Source organism: Taudactylus pleione, unplaced genomic scaffold, assembly GCF_031769625.1.
Source record: "Taudactylus pleione unplaced genomic scaffold, aTauple2 ptg000977l, whole genome shotgun sequence".
Taxonomy (NCBI): domain Eukaryota; kingdom Metazoa; phylum Chordata; class Amphibia; order Anura; family Myobatrachidae; genus Taudactylus; species Taudactylus pleione.
Window position 1 is genome coordinate 4,193,373 of NW_028285378.1, and position 24,568 is coordinate 4,217,940.

General features: G+C 47.7%; 1 protein-coding gene across 4 annotated transcripts in view; it reads right to left on the reverse strand.

Annotated features, from left to right (window-relative positions):
• The window catches only part of CCDC14 (coiled-coil domain containing 14), an 85,386-nt gene extending 61,103 nt beyond the window's left edge, over window positions 1-24,283 (reverse strand). Inside the window, exons 1-8 of one of the 4 annotated variants that reach the window (XM_088460726.1) lie at window positions 24,026-24,206; window positions 20,896-20,951; window positions 18,850-18,925; window positions 16,364-16,436; window positions 16,161-16,283; window positions 15,750-15,917; window positions 15,579-15,661; window positions 332-776 (exon numbers count right to left, since the gene is read on the reverse strand). In XM_088460726.1, coding sequence (XP_088316852.1) covers window positions 332-776; window positions 15,579-15,661; window positions 15,750-15,917; window positions 16,161-16,283; window positions 16,364-16,436; window positions 18,850-18,925; window positions 20,896-20,951; window positions 24,026-24,046 — 1,045 coding nt within the window. In that variant the 5' untranslated portion in view covers window positions 24,047-24,206. Of the gene's footprint in view, window positions 1-331; window positions 777-15,578; window positions 15,662-15,749; window positions 15,918-16,160; window positions 16,284-16,363; window positions 16,437-18,849; window positions 18,926-20,895; window positions 20,952-24,025 lie in introns of all 4 variants that reach the window. The other 3 variants (XM_088460727.1, XM_088460728.1, XM_088460729.1) reach the window with 3 other exon arrangements.
• Window positions 24,284-24,568: the final 285 nt, after the last annotated feature.

Below are 24,568 nucleotides of genomic sequence, written 5' to 3' on the forward strand. Positions count from 1 at the left end.
TTGGATATCAGAAAGGTCCTGCCCTACCCATCATATTGTTTCACTTTCTGTCTGTGTTGATATGCAATTCCCACCTATTTCTATTGATCAACTCTCTTGTAACAGCCTGAGATCCGGGACAGTGACATAAGGTGCTTTGGATGAGTAGGATCACAAAATAGAATGTTTGATGAAGTGTCATATTGCTTCATCTAAATTATTCCCGCTTGTATTGGCTTACAACCTTCTCATACCCAACGTTTACATATGACTTCACCCAAATAAATACGTTTATAATGCTATAGGGGAATATTATTACACTATTCTATTTATAACAAAACCTTCTCCGTACCTTGATCTGCCACTAATGCCTTTATCTCTCCCAGCAGATATTTCACAGTTTTTATTTTTTTTTCTGTTCTCTTTGGGCTTTTTTTAGACTTGATGATGCTGGTCTGACAACTGGTATCTCTCACAGGAGCCACGTTCATATCAGAGTTACCCTCCTCACTAGATGTGTTATCGGTCTCTTTTGTCATGTGTTCTCTCACACACACATGTTCCAGTTGGTTTGGGGCAGAGTTCTCAGAGCATTGCAGCTGGGCCAAGTGAGCAGCCACACATTGCAACAAATCAGAGTCCCGGATCTGATTTTTGTAGTTATTAAGCTGCGTCAATAAATCAGAGTTATATTGCACAGTTGGTTTTATATTGTGCATTGCAGAGGGGGCAGTGTGGGCCGCGGATGTTGTAGTCATGGGAGAGTGAAGGCGAGATGCTCCTCCTGGTGGCAGAGTCTGGTGGTAATACAAAATATAGAAATAAACTGCGCTGGTATGTAATTGGGAAAGCTGCTCAGTTAACGTGATCTCATGGTAAAAATTTGTAAAAACGAGCGCTCATGTTCATGGTTAGGAAAGGGTGGGAATAAAAGTAGCTGGGAGAAGATAAAGGAAAAGAAGACAAACTGAAGGGATAGAGAAAAATAATACAATTAAAGAATGGTAGGAAATTTTTTTTAATAAAAATATGCACATCTGATACCAATAATGAAAAGATACCTTTGTTAACTCTTTCTTCGAAGTCCATAGGGTCCACAGGGAGAATTTGGGGTGTAGTGATGGGAACCAAATCCGGGCACCACACAGTTAAAGCTTTCAGCTCCCAGGATGCACTGGGTCCACTCTCCTTACACCTCGCCCCACCTCAGTTTGTAAGTAGCCAAAAGCCGGAGCAGGAGAGAGAGAGGAGAGAGATAGAGATGAGAGAGATAGAGAGAGAAAGAAGACTGGAACACTCAAGAATCACACTCACAGAGAAGGAGACGGGAAACTGGTGTCCTGTAACACAGCCCATAAGAAGCCAGGTGCATCACGGAGGGTGCCCTGTGGACCCTATGGACTTCTAAGAAATAGAGTTAACAAAGGCAAGTTCTTACCTTAACTCTCATTTTCTTCTTCAGGGTCCATATGCTCCACAGGGAGACCTTGGGGATGTCCCAAAGCAGTCCTTCCATCCAGAAAGGTCTGGATGGAAGACCACGTGGCTGGCTTACAAAGCTGAACAGCCGAGGCGCCACGGCAAGCTGCCCCACGAGGGGCCCACAGAACGAGTAGAATGAGCCTTAACAGAAGCCGGAACAGGCAGGCCATCCTGCGTGCAAGCCTCTGAGATAGTCATACGAAGCCATCTAGCCAATGCTTGTTTATTGGCTGGCCATCCTTTTTTGTGAAAACCAAGGAGCACAAACAAGGAGTCCGATTTCCGAAGGGAAGTGGTATGGTCCACGTATATCCCGAGAGCACGGACCACATCCAATGAGGCCTCACCTGCCTATAGGTCTGGTGACTGAAAGCCCAGTACAATAATTTCCTAATTAACATGGAAATTAGAAACCACTTTTAGGAAGAAACTCAGGGCGGGTGAGAAGCACAGCCCTATCCTGGTGAAAGATCAGAAAAAGAGGATGACAGGAGACAGTTCCCAGTTCCGACACCCTCCTGGCTGAAGTAATTGCCAGGAGAGAGAGAGAGTGTCTTAGCTGTTAACCACTTGAGGGCCACCGAATCTGGTGGTTCAAATGGCGGACCCTGGAGGGTCCGAAGAACCGCCAAATCCCAAAGAGCCACGGGGGGAGGGACAAAGGGTATTTGAATCCGGTGAACACCTTGAAAAAAGGTGTGAATATCCGGGAGCAGAGCTATCCTTCGTTGGAACCACACTGACAGTGCAGAGACATGTACTTTCAACGAGGCCAGACGTAGGCAGAGGTCCAAACCAGCTAAAAGGAATACCAATATTCTGGAAATACGAAACACCTGAGGGTCGTAATCCCGAGAGCGACACCACAATCTGTGGTAGATCCTTGCTGAGGCAGGTTTACGCACTCGAAGCATTGTACTGATGACTGAGCCAGAGAATCCCCTGGACCTTAGGATGGATGTCTGAAGACAGACGACCCAAGTCCGGGTGAAGGCAAGGACCCGGAGATAACAGATCCGGACGCTGGGGGAGCAAGAACGGAGTGTCGATGGAGAGACTCTGAAGATCTGAGTACCAATGACGTCTGGAGCCACCAGCAGGACCGTGCCTCCGCCCTGCATGAATTTCCAAAGAATTCGAGGAAGCAGGGATACAGGAGGAAATCGGTACGCAAACTGGAAGGTCCACTTCACTGACAGAGCCACCAAGCTTGCATCGGCATCTCTTGTTCTGGACCCGTACACTGGTATGATTGTCACAGAAGGCCATGAGGTCCACCTCTGGGAGGCCCCATCTGTCCACTAGGAGTTCAAACACCTCTTGGTGAAGAGACACCATTCCCCTGGATGCACGTCGTGATGGCTGAGAAAGTCCGCTTCCCAATTGAGAACTCCCGAAATGAACACTGCCGAAATGGCCGGGAGGTGACACTCCGGCCATGTCAGAAAGTGGGACACTTCTGCCATTGACGCCTGCCATCTGTTGATTGGGAGAATTGCTTCGACTGCTGTTGCACGCCCCTGAAAGGAGTGAGGGCCGGTCACTGCGCCCCAGAGAGACTGGCATCCATTGTTAGGATTACCCAGTCCAGGATCCAAAAGGGGGCGACCCATGATTAGACGAGGTGTCTGTAGCCACCAAGATAGAGACAGACACAACTCTGGCTAAAACACCATTGTCAGAGCTTTGATCCGATGGGGTAACCCGTTCCACCTGGAAAGGATCAGCCTTTGCAAAGCCCTGAAATGGAACTGAGCATATTCCACCATGTCGAAAGTGGACACTATGAATCCCAGAACCTGCATTGCTGAGTGGATCGACACTCGGCGACTGTGGAGACATCTGCGTACTCTTAGTTGAAGTGTGGAGATCTTATCTGATGTCAAAAAGATTCTCTGATCCTGAGAATCTAGCAGGGCTCCCAGATGAATCACTCTGTTAGGGATTCAGGGAGAACTTTTTCCAATTGATTAACCATCCGCGCTTGTGCAGGAAAGCAATGGCTAACTGCAGATGGCGGTGAAGCACTTCTGGAGATCCTGCTAAGAGCAGGTAATCCAGATATAGTAACAGTCGGACACCATGACCACGTTGTTGGGCCACAATGATAGCTATAATTTGGGTGAAAACCCGTGGAGCTGTGGATAGTCCAAGGGGCAGAGCCTGAAATTGGAAGTGTTGCTGTATAGCAAACTGGAGATATTGCTGATGTGAGGGCGCTAAAAGGTACGCATCTTGAATATCCAGAGATACCATAAAGTCCCCCAGACTCCATTGCTAGGATGATGGGGCGTAGGGTTTCCATCCTGAAACTGAGGTCCCTGAGGAATTTGTTCAAGAATTTGAGGTTGAGGATAGGAAGTCATCCCATTCGGCTTCTGAAGTAAAAATAGTAGAATAACCAGTCCCTCACTGAGATAGTGGGCCGGCACAACTCCACCTGCTTGCAGCAAGGACTGTATTGTAAGGCCTTGTTCCGGTCTGAAGGAGGGTCTGCGTAAAAAAACTGGTGGGGAGGCAGTCTGAGAAATGAGAGGGCGTACCAGTGAGAGACCACTTCTCTTACCCAAGCATCTGTAGTGGTTTGACACCACCACTGGGCAAAATGAAGAAGTCGGCCTCCGGCTCTGGGATAGCCTCGGGTTTTGAAGCAGTCTGGTGTTCCAGGTCTGCTTGGTTCTGGGTGTGGCGGCCCTAGTGGAAGCCGACTGCCTAGGAAAGGACTAACCTTTAGTCTTTCCCTGAGGACGAAAGAACTTAAATGATGTAGTCCGAGGCCTAATAAATGCAGTTGCTGAAAGCAGAAAAGTAGTTTCTGATGCTGCCAACATGGTTACAAACTTGTCAGGGACTGAGTCAAACAAGATCTCCCTATTGTAGGTTCTAGGCCTTTCTTGGAATCCGCATCTGCGATCCATGAGCGTGGCCACAGGGTACGGTTGGCAGACACAGCCGCGGCCGAGACTCTGGAGGTTAGGAGACTGGCAACCACCGACGCTTCTCCAATATAGGAAGCTGCATCTCGAATGTGAGCAACAAAAGACATCTGATCCCTAGAAGCATCTGAGGGAAAAAAGTCTTCAAAGTGCGTCAGCCCAGTTCTCTATAGCTTTAGCCACCCATGAAACAGCCATGAGTGGACGGGCAACGTCCCCTGGAAGAGAGTATATTGATTTCAGGCAAGCTTCCACTTTCCTATCCGTAGGATCCCTCAAGGAAGTAAGCCTAGGAATAGTCAACTTAGTGCTTTTAATTAAACGCGTAACATGTGAATCCACTGCAAGGGGCGTTTCCCATTTTGCACAATGAGCCACAGGAAAAGAGAAACATGAGGTTAGTATGAAACCTCTTACCAGGCGAATGCCAGGCTGCAGCCATGAGTTCAGCTAGATGATCAGATACAGGGAATTCTGCTGAAGTTACTGTCGATTAAACAGAGGGTGCTTGGATTTAGGGGCTGGCTCGTCATCTTCTATTATTAAGATGGATCTGACAGCTCGCACCAAGCAGTAATAACAATTTCTGACCGACTCTCATCCTCCTCCAGAGCGGAGTCAGGGTTAGAGAGATCAGCATCTGTGACGATAACACAGGACGTGTAAAGGGTTTACTGGGTAGAGGTTCCCCACCTTGCAACATGGTTTGAAAGGCATGAGATGTAGCCATCAGACTCTGTACCGAGTTAGAGAGTGTGTCTTCCCATGGTGGCTGTACAGGAGGGACCTGTATCTCCTGAACTTGATGTGACAACCTCAAAGAGGGCATTACATCCTGCTGTCATAACCCCCTCGGGAGACTTACAGCGCCGGATTCTATATATATTATACACAGTCAGGTGCATAAATATTGGGACATTTACAGAATTTTAATATTTTGGCCTCTATTCACCACCACAATGGCTTTGAAATGAAACAAACAAGATGTGCTTTAACTGCAGACTTTCAGATTTAATTTGAGGGTAAGTACATCAAAATCAGGTGAACGGTGTAGGAATTACAACGGTTTCTATATGTGCCTCCCACTTTTTAAGGGGCCAAAAGTAATGGGACAAACTAAACAATCCTAAATCTAACTTTCACTTTTTAATACTTTGTTGCAAATCCTTTGCAGGCAATTACAGCCTGAAGTCTGGAACGCATAGACATCACCAGACGCTGGGTTTCATCCCTAGTGATGCTCTGCCAGGCCTCTACTGCAAATGTCTTCAGTTCCTGCTTGTTCTTGCGGCATTTTCCCTTCAGTTTTGTCTTCATCAAGTGAAATGCATGCTCAAATCGGATTCAGGTCAGGGGATTGACTTGGCCATTGCATAACATTCCACTTTTAACCTTAAAAAACTCTTTGGTTGCTTTTGCAGTATGCTTTGGGTCATTGTCCATCTGCAATGTGAAGCGCCGTCCAATGAGTTCTGAAGCATTTGACTGAATATGAGCATATAATATTGCCCGAAACACTTCAGAATTCATTCTGCTGCTTTTGTCAGCAGTCACATCATCAATAAATACAAGGGAACCAGTTCCATTGCAGCCATACATGCCCACGCCATGACACTACCACCACCATGCTTCACTGATAAGGTGGTATGTTTTGGATCATGAGCAGTTCCTTTCCTTCTCCATACTCTTCTCTTCCCATCATCACTCTGGTACAAGTTGATCTTTGTCTCATCTGTCCATAGGATGTTGTTCCAGAACGGTAATGGCTTATTTAGATGTTGTTTGGCAAACTCTAATCTGGTCTTCCTGTTTTTGAGGCTCACCAATGGTTTACATCTTGTGGTGAACCCTCTATATCCACTCTTGTGAAGTCTTCTCTTGATTGTTGAATTTGACACATATACACCTACCTCCTGGAGAGTGTTCTTGATTTGGCCACCTGTTGTGAAGGGGTTTTTCTTCACCAGGGAAATAATTCTTCAGTCATCCACCACAGTTGTTTTCCGTGGTCTTCCGGGTCTTTTGGTGTTGCTGAGCTCTCCGGTGCGTTCTTTCTTTTTAAGAATGTTCCAAACAGTTGATTTGGCCACACCTAATGTTTTTGCTCTCTCTGATGGGTTTGTTTTGATTTTTCAGCCTAATGATGGCTTGCTTCACTGATAGTGACAGCTCTTTGGATCTCATATTGAGAGTCAACAGCAACTGATTCCAAATGCAAATGTCACACCTACAATCAACTCCAGACCTTTTTGCCTTGATAATGAAATCAATCTCTCTCTCTCATATATATATATATATATATATATATATATATATATATATATATATAATCCTCCTCCTTAAGCCTGCAGCCCATAACTTGCCTGATAGCTGTATGGGGGCAGATGCCTTTTGATACTCCTGCCTTTGCTAGACATAGCTGCAGACTAAATGGCATTGGGTATAATGCAACCACCGTGTATGTAGGATACTAGTAGGAAACAATATACAGGTCCTGTATTATGCCTGGGTAAGCTGCAGGAGCACACTTCCTAAGTATGCAACACACCGGTCCTGTCTGACACTTTGGTAAGCTGCAGGAGCCCTTTGCCTAAATATGGCACAGTGCAGCACACAACAGTATGTGTCAGACCTCACAAATATTATCTTTTATATATGTGAAGTAAAAGAACCACCTTAACTACACCTGTATTAGGGCAGAATTAGAGGTATAGATATATGCTGACAGTTAGGAAGAGAGACACAGACAGGCAGTGCTAGCACAAGTTACATACAATGCAGAAAGTATACTGCAAAGTGGAACTACATTCAACTACCCAGATTCAGTGTCTGGGAAGGCTATAGTGCTGCACCTCAACCCAAGGGATAGGTATGCAGGGGGACTGGACCACACACTGCGATAAGCCACCAGAGAAAATGGCCGCCGAAGACCTCAGAGGGGCTGTGGCCACAAGAGGAGACAGCTCAGCAAAGCCATACCGCAGTGGAAAGGCACACTGAGCTAAGGGGAGGAGCCACTACAACAGGGAAGACTGACTCCCCTGGCTGAATATTAACCCCTGGGATGCTGGCTTTCCGCGCTGATACTGTCCCTGGCGGTCTAGTGGAAGCGTAGGGTATGGGGGGCCTGCGTCCACCTCAGCGCCTCCGGTCTGTCCAGAGACCAGAGGCAATGACTGTTAATACCTGCCTTACCTTGTCCCCGTACATCCGGTCGCAGTCTGGGAAGTCCGCGGGGCCCAGCTAGCCAGGACCCCGGGGTTCCGCCGAGATCCCCAGATCGGTACTGGCGGCGCGGCAGCACAGACATCCAATGTACTGTCTGTTGCTGTGCGCTCTGAAGACAGTTAAAAAAAAAAAAACCATCAAATCAGAAAATAAATAAAATAGCTTTAGGGGTTAATAAGTAGCCCCTCTGCGTTAACAGTGACCCAGCTCCTGCCAGGCATCAACTCAAACTGAGGTGCCTCTGGCTCAGGGACGGGGTGTAGGGAGAGTGGACCCAGTGCATCCTGGGAGCTGAAAGCTTTAACTGCGTGGTGCCCAGATTTGGTTCCCATCACTACACCCCAAGGTCTCCCTGTGGAGCCTATGGACCCTGAACAAGAAAATTGTTTAAGCTCTTTTGAGTGAGGTATGAGGCAGGTCCAGATACTGTTGGTAAATGTCCTGATATGGACCAATAAACCTACACTGTCCCTACCTTTTCCTTTGTTGTCAGCACTTGATCCCGGTAGGGTAGCGGTGGCTGTCCACGGCGGCCGAGGATGACGTCACTTATCTGCAGGACTAGTGACGGCTGGTCTGCTGGTAGTGTCCGCTTCTTCCTCCCCTTGTTCAGTCTTTGTCCAACGCGTTTCGTACCTGGCTTTGGTACTTTTTCATGGATAAGATTGCTTCAGAAATCTACTTCCTTTTATATGGAAAGCTTTAGGAAAAAAATATTAAAAAACTAACGGAAATGTTCCAAAAAGAGCGGAAAGCTCATGTGCTGATATTCATTTTGAAATCACAACGCTCCGTTTTTTTATATTTTTTAACAGCTTTCCATACAAAAGGAAGTAGATTTCTGAAGCAATCTTATCCATGAAAAAGTACCAAAGGTAGGTTGGACAAAGACTGAACAAGGGAAGGAAGAAGCAGACACTACCAACGGACCAGCCATCACTAATCCCACAGATTAGGGACGTCATCCTCGGCCGCCGGGGACAGCGACCGCTACCCCGCTGTGACCAAGTGTACGTCTCTGCACTTGACAAGCAAAGCGAAGACTGACATCAAGCACTTGCAACAAAGGAAAAGCTAGGGACAATGTAGGTTTATTGCTCCATACCAGGACATTTACCAACAGTATCTGGACCTGCCTCATACCAATAAATGTTTAAGCTCTTTTGAGAAAGGTATCAAACGTGCATATTTATTTTTATTTCAATTTATTTTCCTACCATTCTTTAGTTTTATTATTCTTCTGTATCCCTTCAGTTTGTCTTCTTTTCCTTTATCTTCTCCCAGCTACTTTTATTCCCACCCTTTCCTAACCATGAACATGAGCGCTCGTTTTTACAAATTTATACCCAGAGTCTGGTGGTATCCTTCATTGATACAGTTCTACAATACAAGCATGGTTAAGTTTAGAGAACACATCAAATGATATACAGTATATGACGCAGATCAGAACGATATATCGTACACACTGTATAGTGTGTACGCTCGATCCATCATTCCCGGCCATCGTTCCATTCAATTAACGATGCAATGTAGTTACATACAGAATGTAACGATACATTCCGCCATCATACGGCAGACTGTGTGTACTGAACATGAGGTGTATCGTTACACCGCTCGCCGCATCGTTGGGTTGCACAGTCATAACATGTGTACCCAGTTTTACAGTATGCATACAAAAGATTCAAATAAAAAATTAGATATGGTAAGAACTTACCCTTGTTATCTCTCTTTCTTCAAAGTTCATAGCATAGGGTCCACAGGGTTGACTTTGAGGTATAGGTTGGGAACCAAATCCGGGCACCACGCAGTTAAAGCTTTCAGGATGCACTGGGTCCACTCTCCCTATAACCCCGCCCCCAAGCCAGAGGCACCTCAGTTTGTAAGTAGCCAAAGGCCGGAGAAGGAAAGAAAGAGAAAAGACTGGAACATTCAAGAACCATACTCACAGAGAAGGAGACCGGAAATCGGTAACCAGTAACACAGCCCATATGAAGCCAGGTGCGTCAGGGCGGGTGCCCTGTGGACCCTATGGACTTCGAAATAAGAGAGATAAGGGTAAGTTCTAACTATCTCTCTCATTTTCTTCTTCAGGGTCCATAGGGGGTCCACAGGGTTGACCGTGGGGGAGGTCCCAAAGCAGTCCTTGTAAGGGTGGGGACGCTCCTGCTCTGAGAGGAACATAGAACCACAGAACATAGAAAGGTCTGGACAGAAGACCACGTGGCCAGCTTGCAAGGCATAACAGCCGAGGCGCCACAGCAAGCTACCCACAGCCCGAGTAGAATAAGCATCAACGGAAACAGAAAGGCCTTCCTATGTGTAGGCCCCTGAATAAGTCATACGAAGCCATCTAGCCAATGTCTGTTTATTGGCCAGCCATCCTTTCCCGTGAAATCCATAGACCACAAATAAGGAGTCTGATTTCCTGAAGGAACCTTAACGGACCACGTACATCCTGAGAGGCCGGTCAATGAGGCCACAGCAGCCGAGAGGACTGGAGACTGAAAACAATAAGTTCCTGAATAATATGGAACTTAAAGACCACTTTAGGAAGAAACACAGGTCAAGTGCAACTCACAACCCTGTCTTGGTGAAATATCCAGAAGAGGGAGCCACATGAGAACACTCCCAATTCCGGCACTCTTCTGGCAGATGCAAACGCCAAGAAAGAGAAAGTCTAAGCCCTAAACCACGTAAGGGATATCAAATCTAGTGGTTCAAATGGAGGCCCCAGGAGGGCACGAAGAACCACTGTCAAATCCCAAGGAGCCCCTAGGGGAGATAAAGGGAGGTAGAATAAAGAAAACACCCTGAAGTAGGGTCTGGATACCCGAGAGTGGAGCAATTCCACATCCGAACCATATTGACAGTGCAGACCTGCACTTTCAGGAAGGCCAGGCAGAGGGCTAGACCCAAGCCAGCTGGAAGGAGTACCAGAACTTCTGGAAATACTAAAAACACCTGGGAGGTTCGTAGCTACTAGTACGATACCATAAGAATTATGTATGCCATATTCTGTGGTAGATCCCAGCGAAAGCTGGCCTACGAGCTCTAATTGTCCCAATGATGGCAGAGCCAGAGAAGCCTTAGGACCACAGTAGGGACTCAGTCAAAGAAACGATCCAGGTCCAGGGAAAGGCAAGAACCCTGAGACAACAGGTCCGAATATTGAGGTAGCAGGAATGGAGTGTCGATGGAGAGATTCAGAAAATCTAAGTACCAGTGACGTCTGTGTCAATTTGGAGCCACCAGCAGGACAGTACCTCCGTCTCTATTGAACTTCCGAAGAACTCGAGGAAGAAGGGAGACCGGAGGAAACAGGTACATAAATCAGTACCTCTAGTTCTGGACCCTAACACCGACAGTGTGTGATATAGTCAGGATGCCATGAGGACCATCTCTGGGAGGCCCCCTCTGCTCACTAGGAGTTGAAACCTCTCTTCGAGAAGAGACCAGTCCCCAGGATGCACGTTGTGATGGCTGAGGAAGTCCGCTTCCCAATGGAGAACTCCCGGAACGAACACTGCAGAGATGGCCGGGAGGAGACCCTTGGTCTATGTCAGAATGTGTGACATTCCTGTCATTGCTGCCCAACTACGAGTGTCTCCTAAATGTAAGCCACTGTTGTGACATGGTCGGACTGAACCTTTACAGGTTTACCGTGAAGTATGAATTAGGCTAGAGCAAGGGCCCAAGACAGCTTGTAGTTCCAATAAGTTGATTGGCAGGGCGGTATCAACAGACGTCCAACTGCCCTGAAAGGAGTGCGGACCGGTCACTCCGCCCTAGAGACTGGCGTCCGTTGCAAGGATTACCCAGTCCGGAATCCAAAAAGGGGCGACCCCTGGTTAGATGAGATGGCCATAGCCAGCCAGATAGAGACAGACGCACCTCCGGAGAGAGAATCATCATCTGAACAGTGATCCGATGGAGAAACCTGTTCCACATGGAGAGGATCAGTTTTCGCAAAGGCCTAGAATGGGGCATATTCCACCCTTCCTAAAGTAGACACCCTGGATTCCAGAACCTGCATTACAGTGTAATGCACTCGTAGTTGAAGAGTGGAGAACTTGTCTGACGTCAGAAGGATTCTCCGATTCTGAGAAACCAGCAGGGCTCCCAGATGAATCATACCCTGTGAGGTATTCAGGGAGGACTTTTTCCCAGTTGATTAACCATTCGTGCTTGTGAAGTAAAGCAATGGTTAACTGGAAATGGCTGTAAAGTATATTGGTGATCCTGCTAAGAGCAGGCGGCCGTCCAGATACAGGAGCAGTCGGATACCCTGAACAGGTGGGCTGTCATAAAAGCCATAAATCTGGTAAACCCCGGTGGGGCTGTGGACAGTCCATAGGGCAGAGCCCGAAAATAGAGCAAGAAGTTCACTACTGACATCACTGGTGCTGTCAGTAGGGCCACCCACAAACAGCAGGCGTTTCTTCAGGTTTGTCCAGCCACCCCCCCCAGCACGCCTACAAAACAGGGCGAGCTGTCAATCACAACCGACAGCCGCCCCGTCTTGTAGTGAGTCCCGCAGCGAGTGAAAAGTCACTCGCTCTGGGGGGATCACGCGTGCGCACTGCCTGGCCATCGACCCGCTTGCGAGCGGGTCTGAATCAGGCCCTTAGTCCGAGGCCTTGTAGTGGGAGTAGTTGAAGGGGGCAATTTGCAGTTAGTGATACTGCCAACGTTGCTACAATCTTGTCAAGGTCAGGACCAAACAAGATCTCCCCAATATAGGGTATCCACTTTAAGGCCTATCTTGGAGTCCACCTTTGCCTTCCATGAGCGCAGCCATAGGGTAATGCGGTGGATACAGTCGCAGCCGACACCCTGAAAGTTAGGAGACTGGGATCCAATGCTGTTACTCCAACATATGAAACTGCATTTTGAATGTGATCAACAAAAGGGATCCCCAGAAGTTTTTGAGGGAAAAAGTTGTACAAATGCATCAGCCCAGAAGTCAATAGCATTAGCCACCCATGCGATAGCCATGGTTGGATGGGCAACAGCCCATGAAAGCGAGTATATTGATTTCAGGCAAAGTTACCACCTAGTGTTTCGTAGAAACCGTCCGGGCAGGGATGGGAGGCGTAGTAGCACTCTTAGTGAGACGAGTAACATGAAAATCCACCCCAGGAGGTGATTCCTATTACTTGCAATCACTCTCAGGGAATGAGAAGCATGAGGCCAAAAGCTCTTGTGATACCGCTCATCTGGCGATAACCAGACCCCCGCCATGTGATCCACCCGCTGGTCAGAGAAGAGGAAAACAGCCGAACACACCTTAATGCTTAAACTGAGGGCGATTTGATTTAGGTGCAGGTTCGGCATTCTCTATAACTAGGATGGACTTGACCGCCAGCACCAAAGCAGGGATAATAATACGTGATTTAGGCGTGTGAGTGGGATAGGAGTCCGATATATCATCCAGTTCACCCTTGGCTAACGATCTATGTTAGACAGTGCAGACTGGGAAGTAACCACAGGGCATTTATTATGCTATTTTGTGTTTCATAGAAACAACATCCACCCAGGGTGGCTGTTGTGGTAATCCCTGCAAGGGAAATGACAGACTGTTGTGGTACCTGAGGGAATTGCATGTACTGTGAAAAACCCCAGTAGGGAGAGATAGTCTGTGTCACAGGGGTAAACCGCAAGAAACTGCGAGATATCCTGAGATGGAAGGGTAGCATGTTGAAGTAACCCCAAGTGAGTTACAACAATGGGGGCCAACAGGCGATATGCAATGGAGGCCAGGGTCTTGAGAAACAAACAGCCAAAAGTAAGGGGTACGGCACATGATGGCGCTGTATACAGAACCCTTTCTGAGTCAAATCCTCCGTACTTATACCTGCAGTACATGACTTGCAGGATAGCAAAAATGGGTGCAGCATTATGCTCTATTTCCTGGTCAGACATATCTGACTAACAATATACTGGTCCTGACTTACGCCAAGATTAGCTGCAGGGACCCACTATCAGCATATAAAACACACAGTTACATCTAAAATATGGCAACGTTCAGCAGGCAACAGTATGTGACAAACCTTACATATAGTGACAAGTACACAGAGTCAGGTGCATAAATATTGGGACATTGACAGAATTTTCATATGAAATAACAAGGGAATAGCCCACACCTGTCCATGAAATAGCTTTTGAGTTGATAGTCCCATTACTTTTGAAAAGTCTGCAGTTAAAGCACATCTTGTTTGTTTCATTTCAAAGCCATTGTGGTGGTGAATAGAGGCCAAAATATGAAAATTCTGTCAATGTCCCAATATTTATGCACCTGACTGTATGCGTGAGGTCTCAGAACCACCCTAGGCACTCCTGTATTAGGGCAGATTGTAAAGAAAAGGCATAGATGTGATATACACTGACAAATGAGAGAAAAAGCACAGTCAGTCAGCGCTAGCATAAGTCACACAGAATGCAGGATATATATATACACACACACACACACACACACACATATATATACACACACACACACACACACACACGCACATTACATACAATATACTGCAAAAGGCACTGCATTCAACTGCCCAGATTCAGTGTCTTGGAAGGCTATAGCGCTGTGTACACAGACCCAAAGGAGAGGTACACAGGGGAACTGGACCAACTGCCATCCTAGTAGATCTGCTGCACCAGAGGAAAATGGCCGTCCAGAGACCTGAGAGGAAGTGTGGCCCACGGAGGAAGCAGCTCAGGGACGCCAGACCTTGAGCTGGGAAGGCACGCTGAGCTGAGGGGAGGAGCCGCTCAACAGGGAAGGCTGCCTACCCAGGGCTGCTATTAACCCCCGGGACGCCGGCTCCCGCTACTGATAATTAAGACCCTGGTGGTCTAGTGGACACGCAGGGTATGGGGGGAGCCCGCCGCCACTGCCAGCGCCTCCGGTCTGTCCCCAGAGACCGGAGGTAACAGACTGCAGAAATGCGCGGATCACCGCAAGCAGTGATCCGCGACCTTACCTGCTCCCCGTTGATCCGGCCGCAGTCCTGGACGCCCGCAGAGTCCGGCTAGCACAGACTCTGGGGTCCCGCCGAAATCCCCAGATCTGTACTGGCGTTACAGCGCCGGCGGGGTGACGGAGCGGCAGCTTGGACGTCCAATGCTGCCGCTCAGAAGAGTCAAAAGTAAAAATAAACTTATCACTCTTAAAATAAAAATTAGCTTAGGTGCTGCTAATCAGCCCCCCCTGCGATAACGGTGACCCGACTCCGGCCGGGCACCTACTCAAACTGAGGTGCCTCTGGCTTGAGGGCGGGGTTATAAAGGAGAGTGGACCTAGTGCAGCCTGGGAGCTGAAAGCTTTAACTGCGTGGTGCCCGGATTTGGTTCCCAACCTATACCCCAAGGTCAACCATGTGGACCCCAAATTGACCATGAAGAAAAAAAAAACAAAAAAAAAACAGTATAAAACATACATAAGTAGAAGAAAATTTTTTTGCATGATTCCTAGTTGCTCAGGCCACTGTAGATGCATTGCTTCTATTACTGAACACTGCAGAGCAGTTGGTAGAAGGTGAATAAAACCTACTTTGCAGTATACATAGAGTACAGTACACAGTAACCGGTATCCAGTGCCACCTAGTAGAGGCTTCAGATTTGGAATGCGGTCAGAGAACATCATATATAGCGTTCCCGCTAGGCTGTTTTAGCGAAGCGCAGCGACCCTGCCCTATTTCTAAGGCACCCTGCCCTCCGGCGCGTCGCCCCGCTGAAACAGCCTGCGGGTTCAGACCCGCGGGTGGGGAAAAACTGCAGTATAGTGGTCACCACCGGTGAATGGATGCCTGGCACATGCATCCATTCACACTGACAGCAGCTCTTGGGGGCAGCCCAGCGTAAGTGCCAGGCATGCCCACAACAGTTACGAAAAGGGGACGTGCCCGGCGCCGGACCTAGAGTGAACATTAATATTTTACATGGATTTCATACCTGAAGGTTTCCTGAATATTGAGGGGATAAGGCCGGGGTGGATGTGGGCAATCGGCAGTTATATGGTGCCGCAGCTTCAGGACCTATGGTTAATGGAATAAGAATGAGTGCTGGTATCAGACCATTAGGATATCACTTGGACAGTCCTGTGTCACATGGGGTTATACATACTCTGCTCTGACAGTGATGGCACCTGTGAAGATGTTCTGTGAAGATGTTGCATTTGAGTGTGTACATAGTCGCAGTTTGTAGTAGGCATCACCGGAAATTGCACACTAACAATGGGTTTCTGTACATCCATGTTACAGCTCCTCACAGGTGCAGACTTTCTCAGAAATCCTACAAAGGTGAATCAGTTTAAATTAAATGGAAATACAGGACATAAGGACCAGCAAGATCACTGATGTATTTCATGACTAGGAGCAAATTCCCAAAAATCTGGCAAATTATATATTCATGAAGCCCTGTTCAGGGAATAGGTGCTCCAAGCCCTCCGTAAGTAGTTTTTATAGGGTCACCTTAATATGTGACTAGGGTGGACACCTCAATTTATGTAAATTATACCAACCATGCAGCACTCACCTCTCTCCTTATACACATAAGGCGTGGTGGTCGGCTTCTTCAGAGCGCTCTTCTTCCCTTTCGCAGTAGACAACCTCACACTGCCTTTAGAAATAGTCATTTTCTGAGACTTCAGTGTTTTCTCTATATCGATATAACAAAAGGAAGTGTAAGTGTGCCCAAGAATATGCAGAACGCTCACAGCAACTAGAAGTCTTTATTACCAGTCACATCAGTCTGCAAGATGTCGTGTAGCAATGCAGCACATTGATCCAGCCCTTTATTAATGACCAACACCTGGAGCAAGAGCAACAGATTACATTATATTAGCATAAAGCACAGTCATGTGGAGAATGCAACCCATCTGTATCAAGAACATATCTTTGAAATTACACCAAATAATATGTGTAAAAGGGGGGTTAGGTCATTCATTTGACAAAAAAAGATTAAGGTGCCTGCACACTTACCGATTTATTTACACGATCTGGCCGATTCCGACGAATCGGAACGATAGATCGTGTAAAAAATGCCCAAATTGTGAGTCCCCACTCACGATCACAACGCAATGCGTCTCCCCTCTAGTCGCACATCGCATCGTCAGATCTGCCGTGCTGTAGGGCAGATCTGCCAATCTGGGACACAAATGCACTGGAAAGGCACGATAGATCATTTGTAAATTGGACACTTTAAACACCAAATCGTGTGCAGAGCTGCCGTGGAGGAGTTTCAAGGGATATCTTACACAATGTCGGATCGTGTGCAGATCGGTAAGTGTGTAGGCACCTTTAGTACCGTCTCCATTTTAAAGGACTTTGTTGAAAATTTACATATCATTATTTAAATGGAGCTTTTATATTCTTATAACAGTAGTTAGGTTTGCATATTTTATATATTATATACAGTGCCTTGCAAAATGTATTCACCCCCCTTGGTTTTTACCTTTTTTGTTACATTACAACCTGTAATTTATTTATTTTTTTAATCTGAATTTTATTTGATGGATCTGCACAAAATTGTCTAATTTGGTGAAGTGAAATGAGAAAAATATATATAAAAAAAGAATCTTTATAATAAAAAATTCTGAAAATTGGCATGTGCATATGTAATCACCCCCTTTGCTATGAAGCCCCTCAAAAGTTCTGGCGCAACCAATTACCTTCAGATGTCATAATTAGTGAAATGAAGTCCACCTGTGTGAAATCTAAGTGTCACATGATCTGTCAGTATAAACACAGCTTTTCTGAAAGGCCCCAGAGGCTGCAACACCACTAAGCAAGAGGCATCACACCATGAAGACCAAGGAGCTCTTCAAACAAGTCAGGGACAAAGTTGTTGAGAAGTACAATTCTGGGTTGGGTTATAAAAAAATATCCAAATCTTTGATGATCCCCCGAAGCACCATCAAATGGTACATGGTACCACAACAAACCTGCCAAGAGAGGGCTGCCCACCAAAACTCACAGACCAGGCAAGGAGGGCATTAATCAGAGAGGCGGCACAGAGACCAAAGGTAACCCTGAAGGAGCTGCAGAGTACCACAGCAGAGACTGGTGTATCTGTGCATGTGACCATAATAAGCCGTACACTCCATAGAGCTGGGCTTTATGGAAGAGTGGCCAGAAAAAAAGCCATTACTTAGTGATAAAAATAAGAAGACACGATTTGAGTTTACCAAAAGGCATGTGGGCGACACCCCAAATATATGGAGGAAGGTGCTCTGGTCAGATGAAACTAAAATTTTACTTTTCGGCCACCAAGGAAAACTCTATGTCTGTTGCAAACCCAACACATCCAATCACCCCAAGAACACCATCCCCGCAGTGAAACATGGTGGTGGCAGCATCATGCAGTGGGGATGTTTTTCAGCAGTGGGGACTGGGAAACTGATTTGAGCAAAACCTGTTTCAGTCTGCCTGTGATTTGAGACTGGGACAGAGATTCACCTTCCAGCAGGACAATAACCCGAAGCATACTGCTATAGCAACACTCGAGTGGTTTAAGGGGAAACATTTAAATGTGTTGGAATGGCCTAGTCAAAGCCCAGATCTCAATCCAATTGAGAATCTGTGGTCAGACTTGAATATTGCTGTTTACAAGCGTAAACCATCCAACATGAAGGAGCAGGAGCAGTTTTGCCTTGAGGAATGGGCAAAAATCCCAGGGGCAAGATGTGGCAATCTCATAAGAGACTTATCCAAAGCGACTTGCAGCTGTAATTGTCGCAAAAGGTGGATCGACAAAGTACTGACTTTAGGGGGGGTGAATAGTTATGCATGCTGATATTCAGTTATGTCGTCCTAAATGTTGTTTGATTCACAATATAAAAAAACACAACTTCACAGTTGTAGGCATGTTCTGTGAATGAAATGATGCACACCTTCAAACAATCCATTTTAATTCCAGGTTGTGAGGCAACAAAACATGAAAAATGCAAAGGGATGTGAATACTTTTGCAAGGCACTGTAGATATGTTTATTAGGTGACCTTTGTATAGACTCCATAGTATTACATTGTTATTTATAATGTGAATAAGCCAGCAAACATGTATTCATGAGCCATGTGGCTCTTCTCACAACAAACACAACAGTCCTCAATAATGTGTTCAGGGATATCCCTAATTCACATAAATTTTACTGGATTAACATCACAATGTGACACCTTTATCTGTAATACCAAATACTTCCAGGAAATATTATTAGCCTCTTTGTACCTGGTCTTCAGAATCAGTGGAGCATAATGAGTAACCAGAATCTAGAGATGTGGTAGATATTTTCCTTACTGCAGCCCTATGAAGACGACAGAGTTGTTTAGATTAATGTTATAGGGACAGATATAGGGCATAAAACTAAATAGATATAATTATTTACACTGTGAGTGGGAACAAGTCCGTACCTTGAGCACACAATTTGTATACTATGGGCCTGATTCAGAGATGGACGGAATTGCACAGCAGCACACAAGTGGATGTGCAATTCCGTCCATTTAAAATGCAAATGCAGAAGGAGGTGTCACATACGTTCTTGCTGCATTTGCGTGATCCCAGCACTGCGACCGACTTCGCAGCCTGGGGTCACCATCGGAACAATCACGACCATCGGTCACGATTGTTGTCGATGTTCCTTTTGCCAGGGAACACCTCCACTCCGCCTCCCAAAAGCCGCAGTCTGTCAGTCAGGCTGTGGCTGGGAGACACTGCAAAAGGAATCGCAGTTGGATGGCTGCACATGCGCAGTACACCTCAGTAGGCGGGCTGCACATGCGCAGTTGTTGGAATCTGTCTAAGTATGCCTCAGAGACGTGACCTGTTCTGTCCCTGCTCCAGGCCCCGCTCCCAGTCCAGTTACCTCTTAGCACTATATTGGTATTTTGCATGCATGCGCAAATCATTTCACTAGATGTTTCTATCTAATACTTTTGATGCAATGGTTACTTAACATTGCATTGAAAGTTTTGATGGCGGAAGCCCAGCCATCATTTGATGGTGAGCTTCAGATGTCCATCCCTAGTCTGCACTACTGTTAGGATGTTCGAAGTACTGAGTACTAAGGGCCTGATTCAGCAGTGCATGCAAGTGCACTGCTGAACGCAGATTCCCGATGTTTGTGAATCTGTGCAGACACCAGACACGTTCTGCGCATGTGCAGAACGGGTCTGCGAGGCTGCACGCAAACTGGCAGCAGACTGTCAGTGATTGACAGTCTGCTACCGTTTGTGAGTGGGGAGGGGGCAGCGATGCCCTTCGTTTCCTGAAACGGAGGCGTCGCCACCATTGCGTGGAAGGGAAGAAGCCAAGATCTCCGTCGGCTGACTGAGATTTCCTTTTCCCCTAAACTGCGGCAGTCGGCTGCGGTACCCCATGGGTCACCGCAGCTGGCCGATGGTACGCAGATTAACTGATGCTGCGTTGGACAACGCAGCTCAGTTAAGTAATGCACGGGAGGCGTGATGCCTCCTGCTGCATTACCATAATTGCAAGGATCGTAATTGCAAAGCTTTTTGCAATTGCAGTCCTTGCTGAATCAGGCCCTAAGTACATCTTCTCTGTGACCAAACCCCTGGTGTGTGTATTATTATTATCTGTGGATGAAGGAGGTGTATTAATGCGTGTGGGGGTATATTAACATGGTCTGTGGATGGAGGTAGAATATTAATGTAGTGTGTGAGGGCATTAATATTAGGTCTTATAAGGCAATCACAGATGTTCTCTGTGTTATATGATGGTCACAGATGTCTAATGTTCACTTTAGGCTACCACAGAAGAGCGCTCATCTGCGCGTGTGCCCGAAAAGGAGACTGGTCACTCAGAAAGGGAGCGTGGCCTTGAGGAGCGCCCCATTTTCACCACTACAGGGGGCATGCCCAGCACAAGCTCTCCTTACAGTGTGAATAGATGTGCACAAAATCTATTTACTTGCTTGCATCAGCAGGTGGGTACGACTGTTTCAGCTGGGTGCCGCCGTAAGGGTAGGGTTCATGTCAGCAATTCAAATTGGTCAGGATGCGGCGCGGCGCTGAAACAGATGTTCTCTGTATTATATGGAGGTCACTGGTGTTCTCTGTATTATAGAAGTAACAGATGTTCTTTGTATTACATGGAAGTCACTAATTTTCTCTGATTTATGGTAGTCACTGACATATTCTCTGCATTATATGACAATCATTGATACTGTCCGATTTATCTAGTCAAGGTAATTTTCTGAGCCAAGTTTCTTCCCTGGGTAACAGAAATCCTAGCTTCAAACCTGTACCCACTTACCTTTTCTTACAAGACATCTGTCTCACAGGGACTGTCAGGTGCCCAGAAGGTATAACCTATAGCAACAACAGATCAATAAAATATTAGCACAATATCCTCTTTCCAGCTGCATGTCTCTCTCCCCACCAACAGTCTGCATATCACTCTGCTCGCAGTCACCAGTCGGCATGACTCTCTGCTCTCTCCCCCAGCAGTCTGCATGTCTCTAAGCTCTCTCTCCCTACCTCCAGTCTGCATGTCTCACTGCTCTTTCACTACCCCCCCAGTCTGCAAGTCTCTCAGGTCTCTCTCTCCCCCCAGTCTGCATGTCTCTCAGCTCTCTCTCTCCCCCCAGTCTGCATGTCTCTCAGCTCTCTCTCTCCCCCCAGTCTGCATGTCTCTCAGCTCTCTCTCCCCCCAGTCTGCATGTCTCTCAGCTCTCTCTTCTCCCAGTCTGCATGTCTCTCAGCTCTCACCCCCAGTCTGCATGTCTTAGTTGTCTCTCTCCCTTCAGTCTGCATGTCTCTCAGCTCTCCCTTTCTCTCCCCCAGTCTGCATATCTCTCAGCTCTCCTCCCCCCAGTCTGCATGTCTCTCACCTCTTAAGGTGCGTATCCACTAGCAGATATTGTAATCGTACAGTCGTTCCTCATAAAGTGCAGTGCCTACACTGAACGATATGTCATTCAGTGAAGGCACCCTCCTCCCTCATCCCCGAACATTCCCAATCTGTCGATATCGGCAGACTGACCTGTATGTTCAGATGATAATTGATGTTGGAAACGAGCAGCGGAAGCGCGCATCCCTGGTCGATTCCGACATTATAGTGCACGATTAATGCACGAGTAAGAGGTCGTAATCGCTCATTTAAATCGCCTAGTGGATACGCGGCATTACTTTCCCCCAGTCTCCATGTCTCTACCTCTCTCTTCCCAGTCTGCTTGTCTGCACCCACGCAGACTCTGGCCTCGTCTCCCGGAAACCGGGGCGACACGCCCCCGTTTCCGTGAACGCTGCCAGGGAACACCCCCACTCCGCCTCCCAAAAGCCGCAGTCTGTCAGTCAGGCTGTGGCTGGGAGACACTGCAAAAGGAATCGCAGTTGGATGGCTGCACATGCGCAGTACACCTCAGTAGGCGGGCTGCACATGCGCAGTTGTTGGAATCTGTCTAAGTATGCCTCAGAGACGTGACCTGTTCTGTCCCTGCTCCAGGCCCCGCTCCCAGTCCAGTTACCTCTTAGCACTATATTGGTATTTTGCATGCATGCGCAAATCATTTCACTAGATGTTTCTATCTAATACTTTTGATGCAATGGTTACTTAACATTGCATTGAAAGTTTTGATGGCGGAAGCCCAGCCATCATTTGATGGTGAGCTTCAGATGTCCATCCCTAGTCTGCACTACTGTTAGGATGTTCGAAGTACTGAGTACTAAGGGCCTGATTCAGCAGTGCATGCAAATGCACTGCTGAACGCAGATTCCCGATGTTTGTGAATCTGTGCAGACACCAGACACGTTCTGCGCATGTGCAGAACGGGTCTGCGAGGCTGCACGCAAACTGGCAGCAGACTGTCAGTGATTGACAGTCTGCTACCGTTTGTGAGCGGGGAGGGGGCAGCGATGCCCTTCGTTTCCTGAAACGGAGGCGTCGCCACCGTTGCGTGGAAGGGAAGAAGCCAAGATCTCCGTCGGCTGACGGATACGCTAGTGGATACGCGGCATTACTTTCCCCCAGTCTCCATGTCTCTAGCTCTCTCTTCCCAGTCTGCATGTCTCGGTTCTCTCTCTCACCACCCCCCCAGACCATGTCTCTAGCTCTCTCTTCCCAGTCTGCATGTCTCGGTTCTCTCTCTCTCTCTCTCTCTCACCCGCCCCCCCAGACCACGTCTCTCAGCTCTCTCTCTCCCTCCAGTCTTGAGCAATCAGTATGAATGATCAGATCCTGACAGTGAAAATCCCAACAGGGGATTTAGGTAAGTATAACTAACCCTACCCCCCCACCCCCTCTGAACCCCCCTTAGGGATACCTAACCCTAACCTCCCCCCTAGTGCCTTACCCCAACCCCCCTCCCCCATCCCCGCAGCCTACACCTAAGTCTCCCGGGGGTGCCTAACCCTAATCCACCCGAGGGGGGGGGGATCACCCTAAGTCCCCCCCCGGGAGCCCCTAACCTAACCCTCCCCCCCGGCGGCTGTCTGCGCCCACCGCCCGGCTTACCTTCGTTCGGTATGCCAGGCTCCCAGCGTAGGTATAATGACAGGCGTCAGGATTTCGACGCCTGTCATTAGTACCCTGGAGGGATTTGACAGTCGGGAAGCCGGCAATCGGCATTTCGACCGTCGGCTTCCTGACTGCATCCCTGTCTTGATGTCTCTCAGCTATATCTCCATCCCCCCCAGTCTGCAGGTCTCTCAGCTATCTCTCCATCCCCCCCAGTCTGGAAGGTCTCTCAGCTATCTCTCCATCCCCCCCAGTCTGCAGGTCTCTCAGCTATCTCTCCATCCCCCCCCAGTCTGCAGGTCTCTCAGCTATCTCTCCATCCCCCCAGTCTGCAGGTCTCTCAGCTATCTCTCCATCCCCCCCAGTCTGCAGGTCTCTCAGCTATCTCTCCATTCCCCCCAGTCTGCAGGTCTCTCAGCTATCTCTCCATTCTCCCCAGTCTGCAGGTCTCTCAGCTATCTCTCCATTCCCCCCAGTCTGCAGGTCTCTCAGCTATCTCTCCATTCCCCCCAGTCTGCAGGTCTCTCAGCTATCTCTCCATCCCCCCCAGTCTGCAGGTCTCTCAGTTATCTCTCCCCACTCAGGCTGCATGTTTCTCAGCTTTCTCTTTCCTCTACTCCACCCCCCCCCCCCCCCAGTCTGCATGTCTCTCAGCTCTCCCCTCCCCAGTCTGCATATCTCTTAACTCTCTTTCCCCCAACCTGCATGTCTCAGCTCTCTCCCCCCCCCCCAGTCTGCATGCCTCTCCGCTCTCTTCCACAGTTTGCATGTCTCTTAGATATCTCTCCCCCATTCTGTATGCCTCAGCTCTCTTCTTCCCCCCAGTCTGTATGCATGTCTCTCAGCTCTCTCTCCCCCAGTGTGCATGCCTCTTAGCTCTCTCCTACCGATTGTCCCTCTGTCAGCCTGGACCCCTAGCATCCCTCACCCTGCCTCCGGCTCTCGCCATTCCTCTGTTACTCAAGCTGAATGAATCTGAAGAGAAGAACTTCGACTCACGGATCGTCTCCTTTGGATTCTCCTGTGCTATCTGTCCCGCGCCGGAAGTGTTGCCTTGGCAACAAACGACTGCCGAAAACAGTGAGCGACGCGGCAGGAAGTGGCGGGAAAACGCTGCTATTGTTGTACTAGTAGTAAAAGTCTGAGACGGGTTGGCTGATGATGCGTCCATATTTTTTCAGGGCAGCAGATGCTGGTGTGAGCGCTAGAGTTTCCATACCATTCGTTCTGACTTCCACGTTATAATCCCATCAGCACTGACTATTCTATATAGGCATCTGCTCTGACAAGCAGATTCCTATTACAGACTCCTTAAACTGGGTGCACACTGACAGACATATGGGGCCAAATGTAATAGGGTGAGAGTTTAGAAAAGTGAGAGTTTCTGACGAGGCTGAAGTTGGCTTCTTATTAATTTCTTATTCACTTCTTATTCAAGCTCCAGCTTCTTATTCAGAAAATGTTACATTAA